The 24,751-nt window shown below is 41.2% G+C and overlaps 3 protein-coding genes across 6 annotated transcripts in view; 1 reads left to right on the top strand and 2 right to left on the bottom strand.

Moving 5' to 3' along the window:
* Window positions 1–476: 476 nt before the first annotated feature.
* Window positions 477–4,278, bottom strand: ntpcr (nucleoside-triphosphatase, cancer-related). Its single transcript, XM_042502453.1, has 5 exons — window positions 4,204–4,278; window positions 3,206–3,368; window positions 3,015–3,117; window positions 2,283–2,492; window positions 477–1,194 (listed from the first exon to the last, which is right to left on the bottom strand). Exons 1-5 carry the CDS (start codon window positions 4,235–4,237, stop codon window positions 1,117–1,119), a joined length of 588 nt encoding a protein of 195 aa, XP_042358387.1. The 5' UTR covers window positions 4,238–4,278; the 3' UTR covers window positions 477–1,116.
* A 1,651-nt stretch (window positions 4,279–5,929) lies between these two features.
* Window positions 5,930–8,611, bottom strand: map10 (microtubule associated protein 10). The gene has a single exon (XM_042502666.1). The coding sequence runs from the start codon at window positions 8,547–8,549 to the stop codon at window positions 6,036–6,038; it is 2,514 nt and encodes an 837-aa protein (XP_042358600.1). The 5' UTR covers window positions 8,550–8,611; the 3' UTR covers window positions 5,930–6,035.
* A 1,033-nt stretch (window positions 8,612–9,644) lies between these two features.
* Window positions 9,645–24,751, top strand: part of LOC121954384 (signal-induced proliferation-associated 1-like protein 2) — a 105,907-nt gene continuing 90,800 nt past the window's right edge. For all 4 annotated transcript variants that reach the window (XR_006106570.1, XM_042501849.1, XM_042501848.1 and 1 more), the window contains exon 1: window positions 9,645–9,774. The gene's annotated coding sequence lies outside the window, so the exon portion shown is untranslated. The remainder of the gene's footprint in view (window positions 9,775–24,751) is intronic.

The following is a 24,751-nucleotide window of genomic DNA, read 5'->3' as shown; positions in this document are numbered from 1 at the left end:
TGAGCTACTTTAGTCTGTAAAAACTTCACTTCGAAACCTAAGGATATAGCCAGCTTGGACAAATGCAAATTAGGTAAAAAGTATTAATATGCCAGATTGAATTTAGTTGTTGACAGTCACTAAGCTTTACCTCTCTTCAAGTTTGACAACATGTCTCGTTCTATAGCTGTAAAACCCTTCAGAGACCTCTTTTGAGCTACACTACTGAAATAAATCCTCCATAAATGCACTCTGACATCTCAAAAATCCTATATGCAGTGATAGTATTTATCCTTTACGGTAATCTGGCTGCACATGGACAGAAACGCCATTATCTCCGTACGATAGAGCACAAAATCCCTGGAAAAAAAAGCGAAGCATATGTATTTTGAAGCAACACTGAAGCTTATCATCAGTATAAAAACATTTGCAACTGCTGAACAAATAAACAATTTCCATATTTAAACCGAAGAAAAGAATACCAGAGAAAAATCTCATTTCTGAAAGACAGCAACTGTTTATTTTTCTGTTTTTTTCGCCATGCTAGTGGATGAATAAACCATGAATGGATTGGACATAGCTGCACCGTTAAATATTGATTGGTTTTCAATAAGCACATCCTCAGGTTGAATAGACAAACACAAGGGGGGGTCTTGCATTGCAAAGCCCTTCAAAAAAACATTATCACCACATGTCCATGTGAAGAAATGAATATTATATACTGATAAATGCCTGCCGGAGTCTCTACAAGACCAACAGCTTAATTAAAAATAAAACAGGGATGTTTTAAGGACAAGCAGTGCTTGACTCCGAGATCACGGGATATTTACACACTAACTGAACAATTCCGCCGCTGTGCTCCATCTCACAATCAATTATTCAGGATGCAATCCACTTTGAGGCTGTATGAGAAAGAGAAAAACGAATTGTATACATAAATACATGCATGTGACACAATAACTCTCGCAGCAGCTCGCTATGCGACCTCAGGTCAGGTCAAAAACCCCGTTATGAAGCGTGTGTGTATTCGCTGAATAGTCCGGCTGTGTGCACTGTGTATGCACTGACTCAAATAAAACTTGCTGTCAGCATAAAGATGCAGTGTTTTTCCCCTTTGAGTTGCTCCGAATCTCCACATCAGGTTGAAGGTTTTCGGCAGTTTTGTAGTGTTGCTAAAATGTCTTGGAGAATGGCGTTTCTGTTTTCCTTAGACACCTAAGTGGCAAAAAGAAATAAGAAAGAAAAATGAAAGATTGGAAGTAGGCTCTTTGAATATAATGTAAAATAGGGAAGAGCACAACATTGGTGTCGGAGCACAACAGCTTTAAAATGAAATAGCAGCATTGATCTGAAATTAGCATTTTTGCGGCTATGACAGCCTGATTTGATGATGCTTAAATTATGCGAGTTTAAGTAGTTGAAATAGGTCCCATTTGCTCTGGTTTTAGCTGTTGTCAGATTGTCTCAGGGAGAGCATCATCCAAGCCAAGTGTGAGGATTTAACTGTTTTGTTTAAATGTGTTTTATAAGAAAAAAAATGATCTGTTTTGCATTTTACTAGGTTAAAGTAGTTTTCTTGTTTTGCCCAGTGAATGTATACGTTTTGAAAAGCATCATATTTTATGTCTGCATCTGCTACCAGTGGGCCATCATGATAAGAGCCGGGGTAATATGTCCACTATAGGATGGAGACCTGATGTTCTCTGTAATTCGGTGAAAAAGCTTATATGCATAAACTGACATCAGCAATGGGCCAAAATGAGTTGGAAAATATTGGCAAAAAATAAATATTGTGCATCCCTAATGCAAAATTATATAACCTGTGATGAAGATAAATAACAAGACAACTGTGATAAATATCTTGTCTTATAGGAACAGTGTCCACTTTGAGATTATCAATCACATATCCGACCTCCTATAAGTGAAATTACAAATCATATGTTTGCCAAAAATGGTTATACTGCCACACAACCCTGTGTATATATACAATAACTATTCGAGCATAGAGAGTATTTTGCATGACAATATCCATAACCGAGTCTTCCGTGATAAATTATGTTGACATTTGAGACCACCCTTTGTTGTTAAATCAGTCACGCATGATTTAGAGTTAATCCTGCTATAGGAGCGGGGATAATGCAGGGCATGCCCCTTCTGCGTTAGTGGCCAGACTGACTGCCCTCCTAAGACCAAGTGGATACAGTGTAAACACTGTCCTATAGCTATTGTGGGACTTAACAGCTCCTAAAGTGACCTAAATATCTTTAGTTTTCTCCCCAGAGTGTGCTGGTGTTTGTACTCACAGTGAAGACCTTGACGTCTCTCCTGCTCCGCACCTCCTCTACCAGACCCAGTGGTTTACCCTTGGGGATCGGGATGGTGCCCAGGATGGTGTAGGAAGAGCTGTCTAGCGTCTGCCTCACCGCTCTGATGAATGAGTGGCTGAAGAGCTCCATTTTGCCAATCTCATCAATGACAAACACCTTCTTGTTCCCCCCATCTGCAGACCCGACCTGGGGAAAAAGGATCTTAGCGTCAAGCATGAGCATGCATAAGTGTTTGCTTGATGTCCTATAAGTAAAAGTTGAGACATTTATTGATAAAAAGCTTAACACTGGTGGCCATGTAGAAAAAGCTCATCATGTTAATGTCTCGTGTGTGACTGATAGTGTGCCAGTGACAGCGTTTGTATGTTACACACAACGGGTGATCAGCAGTGATTACAGAGACGCTTCGACTGAGATGAAAGTGGAGTATGTGCCGCCAAGGCGCAGACACCTTCCTTTACAGCACATGTGTAGGCGTCACTCCAGGCTCACTTTACATGCCGGATTAATCACGATCAGTGACAGCCAGACGGCACCACCGACACTAAAAACGTCACTCTGGAATTTATGTGTTTGCAAGCTTCCAATTATTCCATCAATTCTGAGAAAATCAAAGGTTTGATGGGTTGTGAAGAGGGAAAGAAAGGGGGACTGTTTTGCTTACTGTGATCTATTGATGAGTTGAAAAAAGCATGTGTGCTGTCTTACATTTCTGAAGAGGGGGAGTGCCAGGTTTTCAAATGAGGGCAAGTCAACCACATACTGGCCAACTGTGTATTCCCGTCTGCCATGAGATGAACCGGCAGCATCTCTGTAAGTCAAAATAAGGTGAAAGTGACTCAAAAACAGCACGATAAAAGAGCGGTGGTTTGATTTGGATAGGATGACAGTCCTGCTACCTGATTCTGGACAGGTGGCCCCTCTCTCCTGTCACTGTGACTACATCAAAGCCGACTCTGCGGCCTCCCTCTCTGACCTCTTCTGTGTAAAACCCTTCAACTCCCACTGCTGATGACACTAAAGCCTCGCAGGCTTTTTGGACCAGAGTGGTTTTTCCCACACCTGAACGCAAAACAAAGGACATTATGAAACAACTGCTTTGTCACAATTAAAAATTGGGGTTCTGTAAAATGCTAGGATGAGTTTAACCCTTTGAAACCGGAGCAAATTGCTTTGGTTTCTTTCAAAAACACAGAGAGGGGGCGATGAGCAACTTAATGAGACATGGTGTAAAAATGAGCAAGATTAGTAAGAAATTTACAAGAAAATAAGCTCAAAACAAGTGGAAAAAATGTTAAAGAAAAAAAGAAAATCACCAGAAAAAAGTAAAAAGTGTTGATTTTTTTTTTAAACTCTATTATTTCCCTAATTTGCAGGTCATTTTTGTCACCTTTTAGTAATTTTTAAAAAAAATGTCCCCATGTTCATCAATCAATTTTCTCAGGTTTCAGCAACTTAATATTTTATGTAAGGCATCTGAAGGTAGAAATAGAAAACTGATGTCTGTCCAAGTTACAAAGACTTGATCATTGCATTACTGATGTTTGCAACCTTATTATTATTAATCAGTGCTCTCACTCCATTAAATTTAAATTAAACCAATAACTTCTTCCAATGAATGACAAATATTGAGTCATATTGACTAAAAACCTTTTAAAATAGTATGTCATTTTGTATTGCTCATGTGAATGTCTCTAAAATGTGCGAAAGGACGTAGTTACCATAAAAAGTTACCAGTATAATTCAAAAACAGCTAACAAAAACAAGCTAACTTTCATGGGAACCAACAGAAACGTCTACAGACAGGGACACTGGGCTGAAACTGCTGACTGACTGCTCTGGATTTACAGAGACTGTAACTTCATCTGCAGCAGACACGCGGAGTGTAAAGTGTTACCTGGAGGTCCTGTCAGAAAAACGTGTTTGATCATTTCAGCTCACACCGGCTCACATGCTGCTCCAGCTCTTCCGGACACACCGAGTTGACGCATGCGCGGTAGGCAGTACACCTCAGAACTTTATTTTAGCCTCTTAGAGCTAATTTAATAATCCTAAAAACGGTGTTTAGGAGTCGTCAGCTATATGTGATGAAACAAGTAGTGTAACTATATTTGACAGTAGATCATTATTGGTTTAACTGCATTTACATTTGCGTAGTGATTCAAGGAGAGAAATTACTTTTTGACATTTTTCTTGTGTGTTTATTCACTGAAACTACAATTTGGAGGCATAAAAGGTAAGAACTATTTTTGTTGTTTTTATTTTACTTTTGCTTCTCTACTGTTATGGAACTGTCTTTGACCACACTTAGTGATTAGTATTAATTATTGGTAGTTGCATGTCATTTTGGAAGATACATGGCTAATTAATCCTGCTTGGTGCAGCACCACAAACGTCATTCTAGTGTTTGAAGGCAGGTGTCTGACTAATGGACATTGTATACAAAAACAAAGCTGGCATTCCTTAAACTTCCCCATTAACCCTTTACACCTGGATCGACATCAGTTTTCTTGTGCTGCATTCAGATATCTTCCACTAGACTTTAAACCTCTGAAACCTGAGAAAATGGTTTGATTTCATTCAAAAGCGGGAAAAACATAAAGAGCAACTTGGCAAGAAACATCCCGCAAACTGCTAAAAAATAAAAATAGTAAAAGGTGACAGGAAAATGGTCTGAAAATTAGCTGGGGGGCAATATTAGATGTTATCCATAGTAAAAACAACAATAAACAACAACTTCTACTAGCTTCTTATTAATGTTGAGGCCTTTTTTTTGGCTGAGTTGCTTGTCGCCCTCTTGTGTTTTTGAAAGACCTCAAGTCAAATTGCTCTGATTTTAAATGGTTCATAATGTTTTTAGTTTGTTTGTTTGGTTATATACATGACCTGTGAACAAGTCAGAACCTTTTACAATAAACTCATCTGAGTGACTTTGTGTAATTGCAAAGTACTTGCAAAGCTATGCTTTCAAAGAAGCTTTCCAAACACTGCTAATAAATACAGTGGTTTATTTAACAAGCAAGTTCAACATCAGTAGATAATGTAAAACATGATTTTAAAAGGTCTTATTTCTAACCTAATAGTCCAGAAAAATACCCAACTATGACAACCACCGATAAGTAGTATAAAATTGAGATACTCAATGCACAAGTGTCTTAAGAATTCAACTTAGGTAAATGTACTTAATAATAATGAATTGCCATCAGTGCAAATGAGTAAAGTTCAGCTGTCCTGCTGGAACCCAAAACCTGCAGCAGCAATTCAAAACGAGACTGGCATGCAAAGCACTCCATACCGGCTTTAAAATGAATGAAATAGCCGTCTCTGTTTTGCTTATCAAATAATATCAAGGGGAAAATGCAAAGTAGCAGGTGGTATTTAAAGGAAATCAGGAGCTGCCCTCGGAGCTCTGGGAGATTTTCAACTTGTGACAACTCGACTGGAAACGTGCGCTTACAAGTTAAATTATTTGCATAAACGGTGTGCGCAGAGAGATTTTCCATCCTCTTATATGTCACTAAAAGACTCATGGTCCAACGATTTATGCAAATGTCCAGCAGCCTAGTATTAACGGAGTGATTAAGATGTAAAATGAACACATTCATTTCCACAAAATAGCTGGTCTTTATTCAAATAATTGGACATCAGAAGTAAAAGGATAATTTAAACACACAGAAATGTACATATTTGCTAGATCTGCACATAATGAATTCTGGAATTCCATAATGTTTACATAGTATAACCAGGGAGTTTGTTGGCCACTAGCTCTGAGATATGCCGATACTCCTTTTTGAAATCCAGAGATCCGAGCTCATCCTCCAGTTCCTCAATCTCTTGTCGTTCAAAGGAGGATACTGATTCTGCAGAAAATCCTCGAACAGGACCGCTGTTTCCGCTTGACCCGCTCCTTTGACCTCTCGATGATATGAAACTCTCCCCACCAGAGCTTCTTTCTACTCTACTACTCTCCGTCATCTGTTTTCTGGAGCATATGGTTTGCAAGGAAGACGTCCCGTCTCTGTCACCATCGTCGGAGGAGAAGCTGAGGGCCGAGGCTTTGGTTCGAGGTCGGATGATGTGCGTGCCCCTCAGGGCGCGCTGTGGAGAGCTCGGGGCTTTGATGGGCACAGGGAGAACTGCTCTCCTCTGGAAACCTTCAGAGTTGGAAAAGTCGGGGCGGACAGGAGACCTGGGCGTTTTGGCTCTGGAGGGCTCAGGGCTGCTCACAGGGTCAGGGGAGTAGGCATCGCTGGGCTCAAAGCTGTTAAAGTCATCGGCGTAGTCTTCCTCCTCATTTCTTTCCCTGCTGGAGTCTGAAAATGAAGATTTTGGGCTGATGTGTCTGCTGCTCCCTGAAGAATCAATTTCCTCTCTGCGCTTGTCGGCTTCACACTGAGATTTGACTTCATTTGACTCACTGTGATGCTCCTTCTTGTCTTTGTTGTGGGCAACAGTGTCACAATCCACTCTGGGGATCTGAATAAAGTCTCTTTCAGAGAGGGAAGGTTTTTCTAAAATTCTCAGAGAGTCTCTGTCTTTTTCACCATGGATTTTTCCATGCAGAGTTTTCTGTTTTAGTGCGATTGTTTCTTGTAGTTTAGAGTCCGCTGTGACGCTTTGTATCACTGTCTCAATATTTTCATTGAGACTGGAGCTCTGATTTAATGTTGATTTTCTTCTGCTGGGCTTCATGCTCTTCTTGCTCGACTTTGTCTTTCCTCTAGTCATTTTTGACTGTGTTTCATTCTGTATTAAATCAATGCATTCACGACGTTTTACTCTCAGAGGGGAAATTTGCTTCAGTCTTAGATTGAATGTTTTAGTTGTGCCATAAACAAGCTTCTTCTGAGGAGATTTACTGGAGCTTTTACTCTCAGTCAAAGCCTTTTCTTGTTTGTTGTTCACTGGAACAGATGCGGGCCTAACCACTGGTGTAGAACAGTATCTGGGGGAATGTAAATGTTTTGAGTGGGGACTAGTCCCCTGTCTGGTTTTCTGCAACAATTTTGTTTGTGCCTTTTGTGGTGTGTTTCTATGCCCGGCTGAAGGCTCTGTGGAAGCGGGCCTGTAAATCCAAGATAGATTGGGGTGAATGGACAGCGGCTGGTGTTGGTTCTGCCCATTCAACTGTGACAGCTCAACGAGAAGAGCATTTAGTAGAGGCAACTGTCGTAAGGCGTCCCCGAGGACACTTGGAGTCGTCCCACTTGTTTCTTGGTGTTTTGAAGTGTTTTCATGTCTTGCTCTGTGGTTCACCATCAGAGAGCTTGTAACATTGCTTTTATTTTCACCTGTCTCTTCCTCTGAATCTTCAGATGTGAATGCCTCTGAGTCTAGATTAAGTATTTTGTAATCTCCTCCTTCATTTTTGCTGTTGTCCTCCGCAGAATTGCTGTAGAAGAGAAGTGGCGGACAGAAAATACTTAAATCGTCTTCAAAATTGTTTTCTTTGAGTGTCTGAGGAGGTCGACTTTGTGGTTTCTGCATGTCAACACAAACACTATTGTCCTGTTTTATCTCATTGATGAAGATATTCTCATTAGACGGTTTGTTGTTTTGGATGTGTTCCCTAACACCCGGCGTCTGCGATGAACAGACATCCACACTGTCAGGAGGCAGTGATTCTGCAGATGTGTTTTTCTCCATGCTGCTTTGCTGTACATGCTGTACTCCATGAGCACCAGCGCTTTTAAGATCCCTCCTTTCTGTGATATGTAAACTGGCTCCCAGACTTAGCAGTTTGTAACTCAGGGAAATTGATCCGATTTTCTCACCCATAAGGTTGCATACACAAACAGCTCCTCTTTCACCATGAGAGGAGGGAGTTGTAACACCATGTTCAGTCACGTCCTGCATGACTCTGTCCATCACTTTTGCCAGTGAGATGAGTGAGGTACCAACTAATTTTGGGATCTCTTCTTTCACATCCAACACCATAGCATAGAGCGGGGTGTTAGATAGATGGGTATGCAGTGAGTTCAGGTTCATTTTGAAGAAGCAAGACTTCCCTCTGTTGAAGGTGTATTCTCCCTGCTGCTCCTTTACATGATGTCCTTGTTGGTTAATGTCACCGCTGCTCTTTGGAGGCTGATAAATGAGCAGCGTTGGGAAATCCAGCAGTCGCACTCCCAGAGCCAGCTCGTCAGAAACTTGACTTTGTGTCTCGACTCGAATACACTCCACCAAAAGCTCAAATGAAAAAAGGATCTCGATATTATCGCTATTTTGTCGTCCTGACATCATGAAAGCGGCGTAACTTCCCAAAACAATAGGCTAACTAACTAGCTGTTCGTTCGTTAATCCGCATTTCAAGCATTTAGCTTCTATCGGTTCCATGGAAACAAACAGCCGTCGCGAGAAAATTGCGTCACACAGTGCCCCGGGATGCATGGGAAATGCAGTTTAGGGGGGTCATCGCGTACAGCAGATGTTTAAGTTTGGATTAGTAACAGTTAAAGTGTTTGTTTAAAAGACAGGGCATAGTTCGTGTAAATAAAAAATAACAGAGTAAGTCTATTTCCAAAATAAAAAGGTAAAATATAAATAAGCTTATTATTTTTTAAACTTTATTTACATAGCACTTACCAAAATTACAAAGTGTTTTACGAAAATCAAAAACCATAGACAAAAATAAGGTTTTTAAAAATTATGTATCATGGAAAAAATAATCAACACACAAGAAGTAGTAAAATAAAAAAAAATAAAGCAAAAGTAAGTTCAGGCAATAAATCCCGTGAAAGCACATTTATAAAACTATTTTTAAGCGGGATTTAAAGTTTAAAATTTAAAATAGAAATTTAAAAAAAACTCCAAAAAAACCTTACAGGCACAACATTTAAAATAGAAATAGAAAAAACCCTGCAAAATAAAGTTTAAAATTCAGAATAGACAGAGGAAAAACTGCAAAATAATCTTACAGGCACAAGAAAACATTAAACGTTGCAAGGACGAATACATATGAGGATAATTATTTATTCAGATACAGAAAGAGCAATGTTTCAGCAGTTCACCAGATGGTGCCACTGTAGGGCTTACTGGGCTTATAGACAAAAATAGTCTTATGGTGAATGGTGACAAGGCCATCGGACTTAGTTTACATGACGTTATTTGCCTGTAGCATGTAGTGGATATTAGTGTGTAGGTGTCCCTTAAATATTAAGAAACAAACCTGTGTTGATAATAATGTGTGTTTATGTGTGTTTGAGTGTGTGTGGACAGGAGTGAACTGCACAGAGTTTCTACAAGCGTCGTGTGGGCGGAGTCTTTCTCCCTGCGTGTTGTCATCACGGAGATAGGTGCTGGATGGATTTCTCTATGGTCCGTGCCACTCCAGTCTGGAGGCTGACACCGAAAGAGAGAGATGCCAGACCGACTACCGCAGCTTCAACTGGTTTTTACCCTTTCAGGATAACTAGCGACTTTAACAACCTCGCAGCCTGGCCGGACAGCGCTCTGCTTACATTTTAAGGTAAGACCTTAGTGCATTTTTCCCCTCCGACACGAGCACTAAACTAAAAAGTAGGGCTGGAGCTAAAAGTGAGGAGCGCTACACACAGAGAGGAGCGAAAGGCGGAGAAACTCATTGGCATATCGATGGTGATAGTGAACACAAAGGATAAAGTTACTTTAAGACAACGGAGTGAAATTAATTTGAGCGACGAGTGTTTAAAAAATGGAGGATATGATATTTTAGCTGTAGCCCGTGTGTATTTGCACATTAATGGTGCCGTTGACTTGTCGGTTAATTGACTCGTGTTTGTTAATTTACCAAGGAGTATGTTAGCCTTACGTACAAACCTGATTCAAATTAAATTTGGCTTAAGCAATACTATAAAGTATTTCATACCTTATTTTCTGTTAATGATAAACACATTGTCGTCATATTTTTGGTTATGTAGTGATGTTGGTTGTGGTGGTGTGCTCGCGCGCGCGCGCGCGAGGGGTTAATTAGACTGGATTTACAAACAAACATTTTTGAATGATTTTGTTTAGTGGAGTGCTTCCACGAAAACGGTGGGGGGCGATAAAGGCATCATTGTCCAACTGGTCATGGATAATAAAGCATTCACATGCTCACTGTAGGTGAGGCCAATGCTGTTAAGTCTTACAAGCCATTTTTCAAATGTTATGGGGAGGCTCAGTATGGATTTCTTTTAAACGTCTCATATTATGATCATTGTAAAGTTAATACTTGTAGCTATTTGTGGTTTCCACAAGAACATGGCTTGCTTTAACAGTCAAAAACACAGTTTTTTTTCTTTACTGTCTGCCAAATATACCTGTTTTCACACAGTCTGAAATGCTTTAGTTTAGCGCCTGTATCTTAAAGACCCCCTTCTGAAAAAGCAGTCTGCATTGATTGGTCAGTGTTTCTGGGTCCTTCAAATCTACGCATTCTGCATTCTGCATCCCTGCACTGTCATTGCAGTTTGGGAATGATCGTAAGGACACTAGTGGCATTTCGCACCTTAATAGAGTGCTTCAAGGATTATGATTTTCTGTAGGCAAACTCAGAAGCTAATGTCACCCTGGTTCCCTCATCAAAAAGAAAAAAATCCAATTTTTCCATTGGATTTTGGATCACTGGAGAAAATAAGATCTGTTGTAAACACACATTTATGATACTTACACATTTTGTTCAGCAAGACAATCTCCACAAGTGAACGCCACTTTTAGGATTATTGAAGCCTACATGCATTCCCCAGAAGTAAAAACCTATTGCTAGGCTACAATGAACTAGGCCTACACTATGGTCATGTCGCCACCACTACCAGGTTGTAAAGCTATGTTTGGCGTGGTTTGGCTTGATGACGTTCTGTAGTTTCATTTAGCCTCTTGTTAGCAACTGCCTTTTTAACACATAAAATCTTCAAAGTTTGCAAATGTGGTACTTACAGGTGTATTTTATGTCATACAACAAAACGTTAAAGTCTGTTAAGCTTGACCTTACAGACCTCATATCAGGCTCCTAACCAAAAAACATTTTTAAACAACCATGGACTTTGAGAAGAGGAGGTGCTGCAACGGTAACAGATATCTGGATTCTATGGCTCATTACTGGGGTTCTCTGTTGCAGCTGGGAGAATGACTGTAAGGCCACTGTTGTGGCACTTAGCATCTTTATGGACCATAAAACATAATAATAATAAATAGGAAATACAAAGGGACCTATTCAGAGTGTTTATGTTTCAAGTTTGAAATGGTCTGTACTGAATTGTGACATCACAACTTCAAGGAAGTCCTGATGGGTTTTTGCTGAATATAGACTTTGTGCATTTCACTGTGGATTGAGGGTTTTCGATACTTTTGCAACATTCATAAAGCACATTTTCCTGCTTTATGTTAAAAAGATATGGAAATCTGACTATTTACGATACAGGATTTTTAATTTATATTAGTAGTGGTCTACGAAAACCACAGTGCTTTTTGTTGTATTGTGTTCTCATTCAGGGTTTATTTGTCGGTATGTCCAGACAAAGAACAATTTCCCCTAACATCAGATTTGTTTGGATTCTCCATACACAATATCTGGCAGTCTGCTTGTACACAGCATGTACAATCTTGCTTGTTACTGGCTGCTGCTGCAGCCTATTCAACATACAATGTACTGTATACTCCACTGGGAGAGTACACAAGTGAAATGTTGTTTGTCTTCCAGCAGCATATCCTTTGCTGTCTTCCTGCAGGAAGTTTAGCCTCCACAATAACTAACTCCCCTATAAAGGGAAACAAATAGGCCCATTCCTATGCTGCTGGCTAGCTGGAGTGCAGACACAACAACTAGGTGCTCTTGAGTGTAAATGTAAGTTTCCATTGTTTAATTTTCAGTGCTCTGCTTTTCTGTCCTCCTGGCTTCACAGCTCCCATCTGAACAGATCAAGCATAAAGAGTGCTTTTCTCCTGGAGCGTTAAAATCAATAAGACACCATTATTTTTCACAGGGTTTTATGTCTGGGAGAGATTAGATTTTTCCTTGTGGCTGTGCTGAACTAAGTAGGCACAGGAGTGTTTTTAAGATGACTCCAGCATGCACATGGCCTGGTGTAGCATTTAATATATTTTCCTTTAACACCAAAAATGTTTGGCATGGGTCAAGCTGTCAAAGTCTGCAAATGAGGGAGGCAATTTTTCAACTGACCACTGAGCATTAAGACATCTGTAGTGATGTGTGAGTAATTTGCTATTATTGTGCACAGAAGCGAAAAACAACCCCATTAATCTGCTCATTTTCTCTCTCATCGGGAAAATATTTATATTAGTTATCCTAATTATGCATGTGCACCCAATTTGACCTATATTATCTTTGATTTTGATTGATTGATTCCCCCTTGTTAAATTCTGTTGGAAATTCTATGTTTTAGTTATAGTCTGTCTTCCCTTATATTAAGGAAAGACAGACTTTTTTCCCAGATAGATGAAAGATAGATTAAAGACAAGATCTCCCCTAATGTAGATGAAAATGAGGCTGCCTAGGTACCTCATCTCTGTCAGCAGTGCACTCCTAGAGAGAGACCTATTCAGCAGCCATGATAATGACACTGCCAGGGAAAGTCTTTCAATCTTAGTTTGAATAGAGATCTGTTGCATTCTGCCATCAATGGGGCGCATGCAGAGCCCTGAAGACGAAATATGTTCTCATCTATTTCTAACAGCGTCTTCTGCATGGCTAACCAGACAAAGGGTAATTGAGCCAGATAGATATGTCTTTCAAAATAAAGTTATGAGCACAATGTGTGCTCAGCTGAACAATAAGGCACCTGTCATGATTGGCAGAGGGACGGCTTCCTGTGACATGCCCACAGGCCATATCCAGTTGTTATCATTGCGGAGGTGGTTAGGATGTCTTCTGGCCTGGTGGGCGAGGAGACGCCCCACTAGAGTTACAGCTGTTATGTTGTGTTTGCTTAAAAAAGCATTACCATAACACACAGCTGTGTTAGGGCTTTCTTAAAGGGATATTTTCCTAATTTTCAACCAGCTTTGAATCAAAGTAATGTGGTATATATGTGGATGAACTGTGGTAAACTTCCCTTTATCTAACCTGTGCCTAGATATCCCTCCTCCCCTCCGTAATGGCATAAATTACGTCATTTGCAAGAGTTTTGCTGGCTCTTTGGGCTGTTGCTCGAACTACAGGCTGTACTTTCTCATTTTCATATTGCCGCCAACAGCATGGGCAAAGATTATACACCACCCCTCTCTCTCTTTCTCTCAAATTCAGACCGAAATCCAATCAAACTGTAAAACTAGGCAGTGCTGACTGACTTTAAGTCAAGACTATGTTACTGTGCTGCTTATTTCTCTCCTAAAATGTTTTCAGAAACATATTTAAATGCCTTGTTTAGCTGAAACAGCAAGAGTTTGTGAACAGGAAGTGGGCACTTAGAGCATAGTGAAAACAGAGGCTGAATAAACTGAGATCAAACAGTATAACTAAGCAGACTCTGTAACTGCATTGCATGTTTCTTGCCTGAAATGTTATCAGAAACATGTTTTAGCTTACTGTTAAATGGTAATACGAGATTGCAGCCGCCATTGTTTCACTTGGAGCATTACATCACTCACCAGTGGTGCTGTTTGGTAAGGCACAATGCATTGTGGTAGTTGTAGGTTTTGTACCTCTTGAGCAAAAGCATCTGTTTTCTATGTTTTCTCTGGTCTTGTTGCACTGATTTCAAGTATTTATCTTTCTACTGCAGAGAGCCTACTTTTATGTGATGACTCTCCTAATATCGGTGAAATACTTCTTCAAGGTTTGGGAAATTACTTAACAGAAGTGGCTAATTTCATTCTCCTTATTGCAACACTCCCCCATTGCGCCTAATGCTGTCTCGTAGTCTTTCCCCTTGTCTGTTCCTGTTCCCACAGTGCTCTGCTGCTGGTGTGCTGACCTGTCATGGATTGTAGAACAGTACAGGAAGAAAAAAACTGCTACATGACTAAGGTTCAGACCACGTTTATTATATGCGTTTCTCCTCATTGTACCGTAGAAGCATGCCAAACCATGTGGCGCCCCCCTTTCCAACAGATCCCACACCCCATGCATGTGACGAGGATCAGGAAGCCTGAGTCTGGTCTGTGCGGGCTGACCGGCTGGCTGGCTAGCCAGGATTCACAATAGGGCTCCCAACCAAATCCTGTTGCTTCAAAACCAACCAACCAGCAGACAGGGGATCACATGCTGCCTGCTCCTGTTGTCTGAGCCAGACTCTCTCTCCGTCTTTTTTGTCAGCCTTTGTTTTGATTGCAGTCTGGATTTATGGAAGGATTTAAGCCCACTCATCACTGTCAGGGAAAGCACAGATGCCGTCATTAGGTTGATGTTTTTTTATGAATTGATCTCCTGTTCCACCAGGGGTCTGTTTGTGATGGATGTAGGTGGTTTACCGAGCAATGTTCACAATGTGTACTGTACAGAGAAAAACCTGATTTGGGATATCGGTTAGCTTTGTAACACTGATGATCACTTAAGAGCTCCAGAGCTGTGTGTATCATCAGTGGCAGCAATACTTTCCATCAGTTTGGGTCAAAAAGTAACAGGAAACCATCCAAATTATTGTCTAAAGAAGGCTGTATCATAGTTACTGATGGATCTTATGTCTTTAAAGGAGCTCTATACAACATTCAGACAATATTTGTTATTAAGAGACAGAGTCAGGATTGCTTGTACATGGCTCTAAAAATGGATGTGGCTGAAGTGGTGGTGAGCAGGTATTAAAGGTACCATCATGAAATAGGGGGGACAGAGCTGTCACACATTAAAGCCAGCAGCGAAGGTATTAAAAATGTTCAATCAACGTCTTTTGTAAAAGAGACAGCAACAAAGGAACATGGATGGGGCATATGTCACGTTTTGACAGCATGTTATGTGTGCAGCCCACAACCTGAAGATTTAAAAAGCAGCTTGCAGCTGTTAGCAGCTACCTCAAAGAACAAGAATATCTGCCAAACATGTTTGCAAATTGGGGAGACAGTGAGATCCAGGAGGTCCTTATCCTCAAAGCAGAGGACGAGATCAGCTGCCATACTACAGAGACGATAAATGAGTGTTATTGCCATGTTTTACCATTGTTATTGTTTAGAAAGGGCTGCCTGATGCATATGTTGTTTTTACACAAGAGGCTACCACTACTGTGTCAGAAGTCATGACTGTCAAGCCTCTTTGGCGTACCGGAAGGCAGCACGCAGTCTAAAATCATACTCTGGAGTGGCATTCAGCTGGCATTGTTTGGTTCTGTGTAAAGGGCAAAGGTGGTGTAATGAAGGGACTTTGTAGTGGTCCTATTGCACGATGCACTACGTGCACTAACATACATGCACAAGCGGCTGGACCATCTACCACAACAAAAAACAGAGAAGCTCAGATTACAACACACACAGACAGAGCATGGCTTTATTTTCCCAGGACGTTGTTAATCCTCTATATCTTTACACAGTTAAATAGCGGTTCACTACTATATTAATGCTCTGAATGTTGTATACAGCTCCTTTATCTGCTTCAAGGTCAGTGTGCTCAGTTCTCGTGGGTCATTCATCATTTTTGTCTGTACTGCACATTATACGAGTCCTCATGTGTAATCAGTGTAATAGCCTTAAGACGGCATGTTTAACAGCTTGTTCGGGCACTGGCGTATGTCAGCATGCATTCCAGGGAACCGCAGGAAGACACCAACAGCCCCTCATGGCACCATATTTATACTCTTTATGCACAAATGAGATGCTAAAGCCTGTGGGGTGTTTTTTGAGGACATATGTGAATTGTTGCCCTGATGTGCTGCTTTGCTTGTTTATTTGTGTGTAGAATGTGTTATTGGTTAGTCTGATTCCTACTGAAGTGGTAAAATACAGTAGATTAGATGCAGATGGATGCTGTGTTTGGTCAGATGTAATGCCTGCCATTGAAAGGCATTATATTAAAAGACTTCTGTGTTTTACTTTCTGTGGTTTTAAAGGTGGAACGGATCCACTGAACAATTTCATGGTTACCTCGTTCAGAAATAGATGCCATCAAATCTCAGTAAAATTGGCTAAAATAGCTGCTACACCAGCCCATCCTTTGTGTCTTGTGCATCTTCTATGTGTTATGCTCTTTAATTTCCCACCCATCCAGTGGGCTTGCTGTCGTGCCAAGCGCATTTGAGTGAAAAAGCAGTGCTATGGCTGGAGGGGAAGCTGCTGGATGGAGCAGATGGTATAGTGACAGAAGTCAAATGCTCATCGCGCCATTGCTGGTGAGGTCCCTGTCAACCTCTGGTGACACGCAGCCGAGCGTCTGAAGGTCTGAGGAGGAGGTGTTATGTGGAGGCAGAGGGGAGAAAAATGGTCTGACTCCTTTTGCCACCACTGCTGGCAAAAGAAGACCATCAGTGGCAAAGATTAGTCATATCTTCAGCTGGAGCAGTGGATTATATACAGTATGCTTTCCCATATCCTTATTGCAGCTGTTTTGAAGCCCTTTTGTTGCAATGCAGACGGCGAAAAAGCATTGCATTTTTATCCATGCATTAGATATTACAGCTGGATGAACAGAACAGAAAATCATATGAAATCATATGACCTGCTTAGTCCAGCTTGGACCTTACTGTTTAACAGTGACCTTTTGAAACCTCACATGATTTTCAGGACTAAGCTCATGACTGACAGACTGGGCTACATATGATTTCCACCGCGCTAGCCGACAGATGTAGCACTGACGGTCAACACAGATGCAACAGTGAGATATTTTTCTGTCTGAAAGAAAATCATTAATCCTCCAGATAATCTCTGATTTTCAGGCACAATGGTGAAATGTGGGTCATCTCAGTTGATAAAGGATGACCATCATTGTCATAATTACTGAATATTTTAAATATGAAGATCTTTTGCCATTCATACATCTAGTGAAATGGCAAAATGGTGACAAATAATAACTTTATGGCTTTGCATAAAATCCATCAGTCCTGGTGTGAATGTGCCGTAGTTTTATTTAGGCATTTCTACCCAGTAAACAGCAGTGAAAGTACTGCTTGTCAGAGCTGTAAGCAAATGAGAATCATTCTTTGTTTCATCATCCATTTCTTAAACAATGTCACTCCAAAAAACATCATGTTCATGCATTATGGATTTGCAATAGTCAAGCATATAGGAAAATGTGTCTTGCCAAGATGAATTATGTCTGCACCTCCTGCTCCCTTTGGGACTCATTAGTGTCCATATCAGGAATGTTGGGGAAAAGGCCACCGAAAGTTGCTGACCCTCCTTACATGTTTTGTCTACGTGTCTGTCACTGGGCCACAATGGAGAGAATGAGTCCTGGCCAGTCATTAACCCGATTGCCACTGAGTCCAAGGACCAGTCGTGACCCATGGGGGTTAACTCGGTCTGTGTTCCCCTCAGCGGGCCCAGACAATCGGGACAGCTGACCTCTGTGGTCGCGGCCAGCCTCCAATGGGAGATAAGAAGGGATTTGGTTTAGTGCCGATGTGCATACCTCCTTCCTACTGTAGCGAAAAAGAATGAGCCTGTCTGAATAGGCAGACAGGACTGGGTGTGGGTGACACAGCCAGTCCTGACTGCATGCCATTACGGCCTCTGTAGACATTCTTTGTGCCTCCGTCTGTTTTTTCATCGAACACCACCTTGGTAGGTATTTCAGGTATGAAACTTCAACATGACTAACATTTGATACAAAAGCAGGAGTGAAGTAAATAAACAGGAGTGTAAATGCAAAAATATATATGTAAATAAACCAATAAGTTCCCAACCTGAGTTGAGTTTGATGGATGGATGGAATTATGTCATATTTAAGTGGTTTATTTATGTTATTCAGAGGATTATTTATACCATATTCTCTGTTTATGTAATATTAGCCATTATGAACCTTGAAGGTACAGTAAATTAAACCTGTAGTTGTGAAATGTAGGCCAATTCTGCAACCCCCCCCCGTGCCAACATCTGCGCCCTTGACTCTCAAATTGACCCTGGGTGATCCAAGGAGCAAATGGCCATCGGATGAGTTGTTTTAAAGTGTAAAAGCACGCTGACTTGTTTCTGATAGAGGTTGATTGTAATTAACAAGTCAAATGGAGCAGAGCTGTGACAGATGTGCCATAAAGTGCTCAGCTTTAGGGTGTTTGCATGCTCGTGTGTAAGTGTGTGAGCCACTGAGGCATTGCTCCTGAACCCAGTATCCTTCACTTCACCTCACCAGTGCACTGCAGTGCTTCCACACTGCTGCTGAGCATGAGTCTAAATTCAGTCAAACCTATGCAGGATTGCTTCAGTGGGTGTTACACTGTATACTAAGGCCATTTATTCAAGCATCATTTCCTTAAAGGGAAAGTTCAAATTTTGTTTTAAGTGGGGTTTTATGGGGTACTTATTCATAGTCAGTGTATGACATAGTGTAGATGTTGATCAGCACTTCCTCAGTTTGAAGAAGCAGGCAGGAGTCCGACACAGCAGCTAAGCAATCTACTGCTGTGGAGGGCTCAAAACTAAACATTTTAGTCACTTCAAAAATGTCCCACCTAAAAAGATCAATATAAGTTTTAATGTACACTTTATTTAGAATAATTTCACAGTCTTACTTTAATGTCAGACAGTGATTTCAATCTGGAAAATGAAGCAGTTTTATCGCTCTCCAAAGCCAAAGCCAGACTCCATCGAGAAAAACAGTGATTTAACATTGCGGAACACAGGAGCTGCTGTTCTACCACTGCCTCGAGCAGTTAGTTTGTTTGTGTAATTGTGTGACTTTGGCGTTTAGACAGGTAAGTTCAGATTCACCAAAGTTACACAACAACACAAATTAACTAAATGATTGAGGCAGTGGTAGACCAGCAGCTCATGTATTCAGCAAGGCAAAATGACTGTTTTTGTCAGTGGAGTCTGGTGGCTTTGATGGGAACATGGATGGGGAATTGAAGCCGTTAACTCCTTCCCTGTTGGAACAGGCTGTCTGACGGAAAAATGTAAAGCGGTGCAGATACTGTAAATATAGTGTACACTAACTGATATTGATTTATTTTTATTTTAGGTAGGACTTTTTATTAGGTGGCTAAAACACCTTTTGTAGCTGACTCCCATCTGTAGATCTATAGAGTATCCCAGACAAGCCTTTTTCAAAGAATCCAAATTATCCCTTCAAAGTAAAAAGAATATAAGAACCAAAGACTAAAAGAAAAAAGCGTAGTTGAGTTATATTCGTCTACGCTGATTTACAGAGGCTGCTTTGTGCTTTTGTGAAATGGCCTGTTCTGCATTGTGTACAGTTCTGACGGGAACGTGCAAGTTTTCTGGATATCAGCCTTTTTACAGGAAGGAACTTTTGCCCAAACAACCCTTTATCAATTGTGAGAAAGTGTCTGTTTTTTTGTTGGTTCCTTTCATGTTGCCAGCTCACTGACATGAGACAAATTAGAAAGTCTGGTCATGGTCTGTAGTCTGTCATTGTGTTTTTAAAAGTGCTGACGAAACATGTTGGGAGGAGGATGTTATTCTTGTTTGTGTTTCCACTGATCCATAAATCAGATGATAATGAGTTGAGTTTGCTGAATATATGTGGTTTATACTGGGAATCCCAGAAGTATAACAAAACTTTGGCCATTTGCGGTTTTCTTTCCAGTGTGTGTTGCAGAGTGGTGTGATGCAATGTATTATCCGGATTTTGTTATTCTTTCATTTGATGGTGGCAGCAAAGCTGTCAAAGTCTTTTAAGTGTTGGCTAGAAGAAATCGGAGGCGTCCTTGCATTCTTTCATTTTTCTCGCGCTTCATTTTGTTAAATATACTGCCTTTCAATAACCTTTTTGTCTCCTACTTCAGTTCAGATTGTACTTTTGAATTATGCACACCATTAAACCAGGACATTACTATGTAGCTCTTGTATTCACCTACTGAAGCACAAAAATGCCTTTACATGATGTCGCCTTTGGCCCTTTTCTTGTAACTGGCTGTTAGCAAAGACAGCGATGTCTGTGACTATTTCAGACAAGCCGGGGATACTGGAGTTACTGGTGTGTATGGGAAACCTTTTTACACAAAGTGGAAGGGAAGGCTAAAGCGGAGAGGAGCTGATCTGTGCAGCGCTGGCAGTCGGCCTGGCCTTTCCTTGTACTCTGGGCTGCGGCAGTGGCGGTATGATGTGTTTAAGGAGCACCGGCTCAGCCAAGCAGAGCTAATTCGAAGCTAAAGTAGTATATTCCATCGCACTTGTTTTTTTCCCCCTCTTTCTTTGCTTCATCATTTTGACTAGCCTTCCTTTTATGCGATTTGTAAAGGCTGTTGACGGAGGATAATGATCTGGAGTGACAGTGGCCTGATTTTTTTTTTTTCTCTTTTCTCTTGCTTCTGTAATCGTCTGTGGACGAGATCAACCACTCCCCTCCGCTGAAGTGTATTGAAAGCTTCTGTGGACGTTTGGAGGTTCGCCACAGGGGGTGGGACGCTGAGCTGGAGGGGCAGCACATTTGACACTGAATGCTCGCCTTTATATGGGTTCACTGCCTTAAAAGAAGAAGGAGCAAAGTAAGAGGAGATTGCATAACACTGTCAGGCAAACAGTGTGCCAGACACTATGTAAGGATCCTAACAAGAGGTCTCTAATTCTTACAGTGCCTAGCAGCAACACTGTGTTCATTCACTGCTTACCTTCCCCAGGCTATGTTTACTGGAAGCCCACAGAGCCTCTCTGAAATGTAAACAGCACTACAGGGCCACATACAGTTCAACACAGAGCTGCATGGGCTCGGGCCAAAACACATTGAACACACAACTGCTGGATACACAGCCAGGTGCTGGCTATCTGACCTCAGGAGCAGCTGTATAATTACACTGTTCTCATCGGTCTCGAGATAATCTGGGTTTAGGTGGAGCACGCAAACACCAAAGGTCAGAGGTCAATGTGAGTTCCAACTTGTTGATGGATGTAGTTTGTAATATATTTGCTTACTGAAAGTTATTTTATTTCAACAGTTCTTCAAAAGTATGCATGGCTGAGGTCTTTGCAATGCACATACAACTATAAAAAACCAGTGGTTACATACATAGAAAAAAAACGAATAGAAAGGATCTTAAACTCTTTGCAGTGGTCATTTGACAAGTGCAGAAGAAAATGGCAACTGTTAGTTGTGCTGATGACAACACACGGCAGTGTGGCTGTAAAATATGTCACACTTATTGGTTTCAGAATGCCATTTTGGCCTATTCTCACACCTGTTTTCCAACTTAAACAGAAAAACATACATCAATCCATGTTTATTTCACCAAACTTAACTAATGCCATGTTAACTTATCATAAAGCACTCTTAATTCAAATGCTACAAACAAAATTAAACTCACTAAATCCATCTTAGTTAGTCTTGTTTGTTATCTAGTTAGTTTTTCCTACTGCTATAACAATCACCAGCTGTGGTTTGGTGGAAATAAATCCATAATTCACCAAGTTAGATTTAAAAAAATACGCTGGCTCTACGTGTGGTTTATTCTTGCTGAATCTCAATAGCCCCTTTTACACAGAAATATCCCGCCCTTATGTCACCTCGCCATTCTGTATAAAAGGTACGATTGTGGAATGGGAGATAAGAGTTTGTCCCACCTTTGAGCTGGCAAGGGAGGTAGTACCCAGCACCGAATTGAGGTCTGTGTAAAAAGGCACAGCTGACAGGAGGGGATACTGGGCTGGATGGGTATGACGTGTTATGCTTGCTACCTGCGACAGGATATTTAAAACTAGCAGTTATTGGCTAACTTAAAGATGAAAAACAGTGTCAGTAAATGTTGGCAATTTGGGAAAACAGTTAGAGTCTCAGGCTTCTTAACCTCTGAGCAGAGACCAGGTCAACTGCCATATCACAGGAATGGTACAGGATTGTTTTTGCCATGTTTTGCCACTGTTGTTTCGAAAGCCCTGTCAACGCATTTATTATTTGTCACATTAGAGGCCAATGCTGTTGTGTTACATGTCATGCCTGTCATGCCTCTTTTTCTTCTGTAATGCCAGGATGCTGTCTAAAATTGCACACTGTAGCAGCATGATGCAAAAAAAATGCAAAGGTGGCATTAAGATGGGCTTTGGTTATGTCCCTCTTGCACAATCTCTGTGTGAAAAGGGCGTATGTCTCTCAGCTGCTGTCTGAGCAGCCGCTTTCACTCATTCTTTGAAGGCTGCTACATTACATCATGTTTCACCAAATATAAAATTAATCGAAACAAGAGAAAAGAGGGAAATAACAGTTACAGTGATATTTTAATGTAGCAGAACGTATTTAAAATTGAAACGTCATTACTTCACTGCTCATTTGGTCGTTACTGCAAAACCTTACCTCAATGAGTTTGCGACTTGCTGCAAGCAGGTTTGTTGATATGGTTAAAACTGTTGCAATGGCAACGATACAAATGTCCGACACCCTGACAACTGTGCTTTACACTCCTGCACAACACTCAATTATTTCTATGGTTACAAATATATATGCTAAGAATTCAGCCGTCTCCACTAGAGATCTTGCTAAGTTAAGCAGATTGTCCCCACCCCTCACCCCCATTAAGGGAGCAAATTTGTCATTTACATGGCCCTAGATAAATTAGGTTACTGCGGAGAGCCCACAATAATCAGGTTAGTTAAGTGCATGTAAACACACAGATTCTGATCAGGTCACACACGAAGATTCCCTCTCTCAGGTGGTGACATTTGACATTTTCTGGGGGAGTGTAAAGAGAGAAATGAGGGTAGGTTAATTGTTTCCTGTCATTTTGTTTAATTTTCACTGAAAGGCAGTCTGAGTCTGGGGTCCCCGAGGACACTCTTTGCATTTCCCGAGCTTCTGCTCGGACAGAGCCAATTCCCCAGTTAGTCCAAGCTGCTCTCTTTGTTGACTTCATGGATTGCTGATGCTCCGTTGCTTTGTCACCTCAGGGTTTTTTGTTGTTGTGCTGCATAATCCACAACATGCCCATGGCTCGGTTTACAATGTAGAATATGATGGGTTTGCAAACATTTTGCCATAGATGTTGGAAAACCACACACACTTTGCCATGAGCCTCTGCTTGATAGGATTTTGCCCCAGGGAGTCAGATACTGGAGGAGTGTGGTTGTTATTGATTTAATATGGAATAGTATTACAGTCTGTGCTTTCTCAGTGGCGATAGTGATGGTGGGAATCCAAATATTTCATATTTCTGAGGTGTTACTTCAAGGTCAGACTCCCAACAAAATGCTGAAAGAATCTCTCTTATTAACCAGGCAGACTGACTTAGATCTTATTTATATCAGTGGCTTGTGGGACTCGTCCATCTCACCAAACCCTGCTGGATATAACACTGTTTGCAATCTACTTAAATGAAAGCAAGATATTCCTCTTGATTCTGCCGGGCTGGTGACCCTGAGTGCATGTTGTACAGCTGCCAGTGCCTCGTGCTTTCTCCAAATGCTGCCATCTTGATGACATTCTTCAGAGCCTGCTGCAGTTTGGAGATAAGGAAGTGAGGAATAAGGAAATCTGTGCTTATTTGGGATTCTGTTGTAAAAGTCTGGCCAGCTCTGCGATTGAGGACAGACACCTTCCGGCGCACATTTTTCATTCGGTGCCTGATCTCTGCTTGAGTGAGGTAGCCTATTAAGGATGCTCTTTTTATGTCATTCTGAACACATAAATATTAATGTCATCGGACTTCCATGTGCTCCACCAACGAGATGCTGCAGTTCGCAATAAAGCCATTATGACTGTTAGGACGTTAGTTTTTCGTCAACCCCCATCCTTTACACACTCCCTTCCCCCTTTCATAAGACTACTTCATCAGATCGTTGGCCTCGATCAGTTTGAAAGGTCAAAGGTCACTTGATCACTGGGGGCCCTCACATCAGATCGGATCAGTGCACTTGGCTCCTGGTTGAAGGAATGAATTCATCCGCACTCATCTCCCTGGACATTTTTTCCCCATTTAGCATTCAGGAAGGGGGATGGTAAGAAGAGTAACAAGGTGGGGACAAGAGGAGACAAAATGTGGTGGCAAAGAGAGCATTATGTGTCCTCATACTCTCAATAAACTCTTTAATAGCCAAGTATGTCTGTGTGCGCTCACTGAAATTTTGCGGGAGATGATGACCAGTTGGCTGGAGGAATGGGATGTGTGTGTGTACTGTATGTGTTGTATTTTTTTGTGACAGCTGACTTCTCTCTAAATCAGTGACATCAAGGTTGTGCTGCAGAGTGGCAGCAGAGCGGGAAACAAATTTGAGACCACAGTATTTCCCCTGACGCTCTGGCATGTCATTAACATTATTAATCTGTATGTGGGGATGAAGCACACTGTGTGATCCTGAACATGTGGGCGTCTGTGCACGTAACACTGCGCCCATTTGTGTGTGTTTATGCTTAGGTGCGCGTGTGTGGGTGGCTCTCGGTGGGAGGTTAGTCTTTGACACCCTTTTAGCCGCCACACCCCCCTTAAACACACCCACCACATGCC

The sequence above is a fragment of the Plectropomus leopardus genome, chromosome 15 (assembly GCF_008729295.1).
Source record: "Plectropomus leopardus isolate mb chromosome 15, YSFRI_Pleo_2.0, whole genome shotgun sequence".
Lineage (NCBI taxonomy): Eukaryota > Metazoa > Chordata > Actinopteri > Perciformes > Serranidae > Plectropomus > Plectropomus leopardus.
Note: the sequence above shows the minus strand (reverse complement) of the source record. Positions and strands in the feature narration are given on the sequence as shown.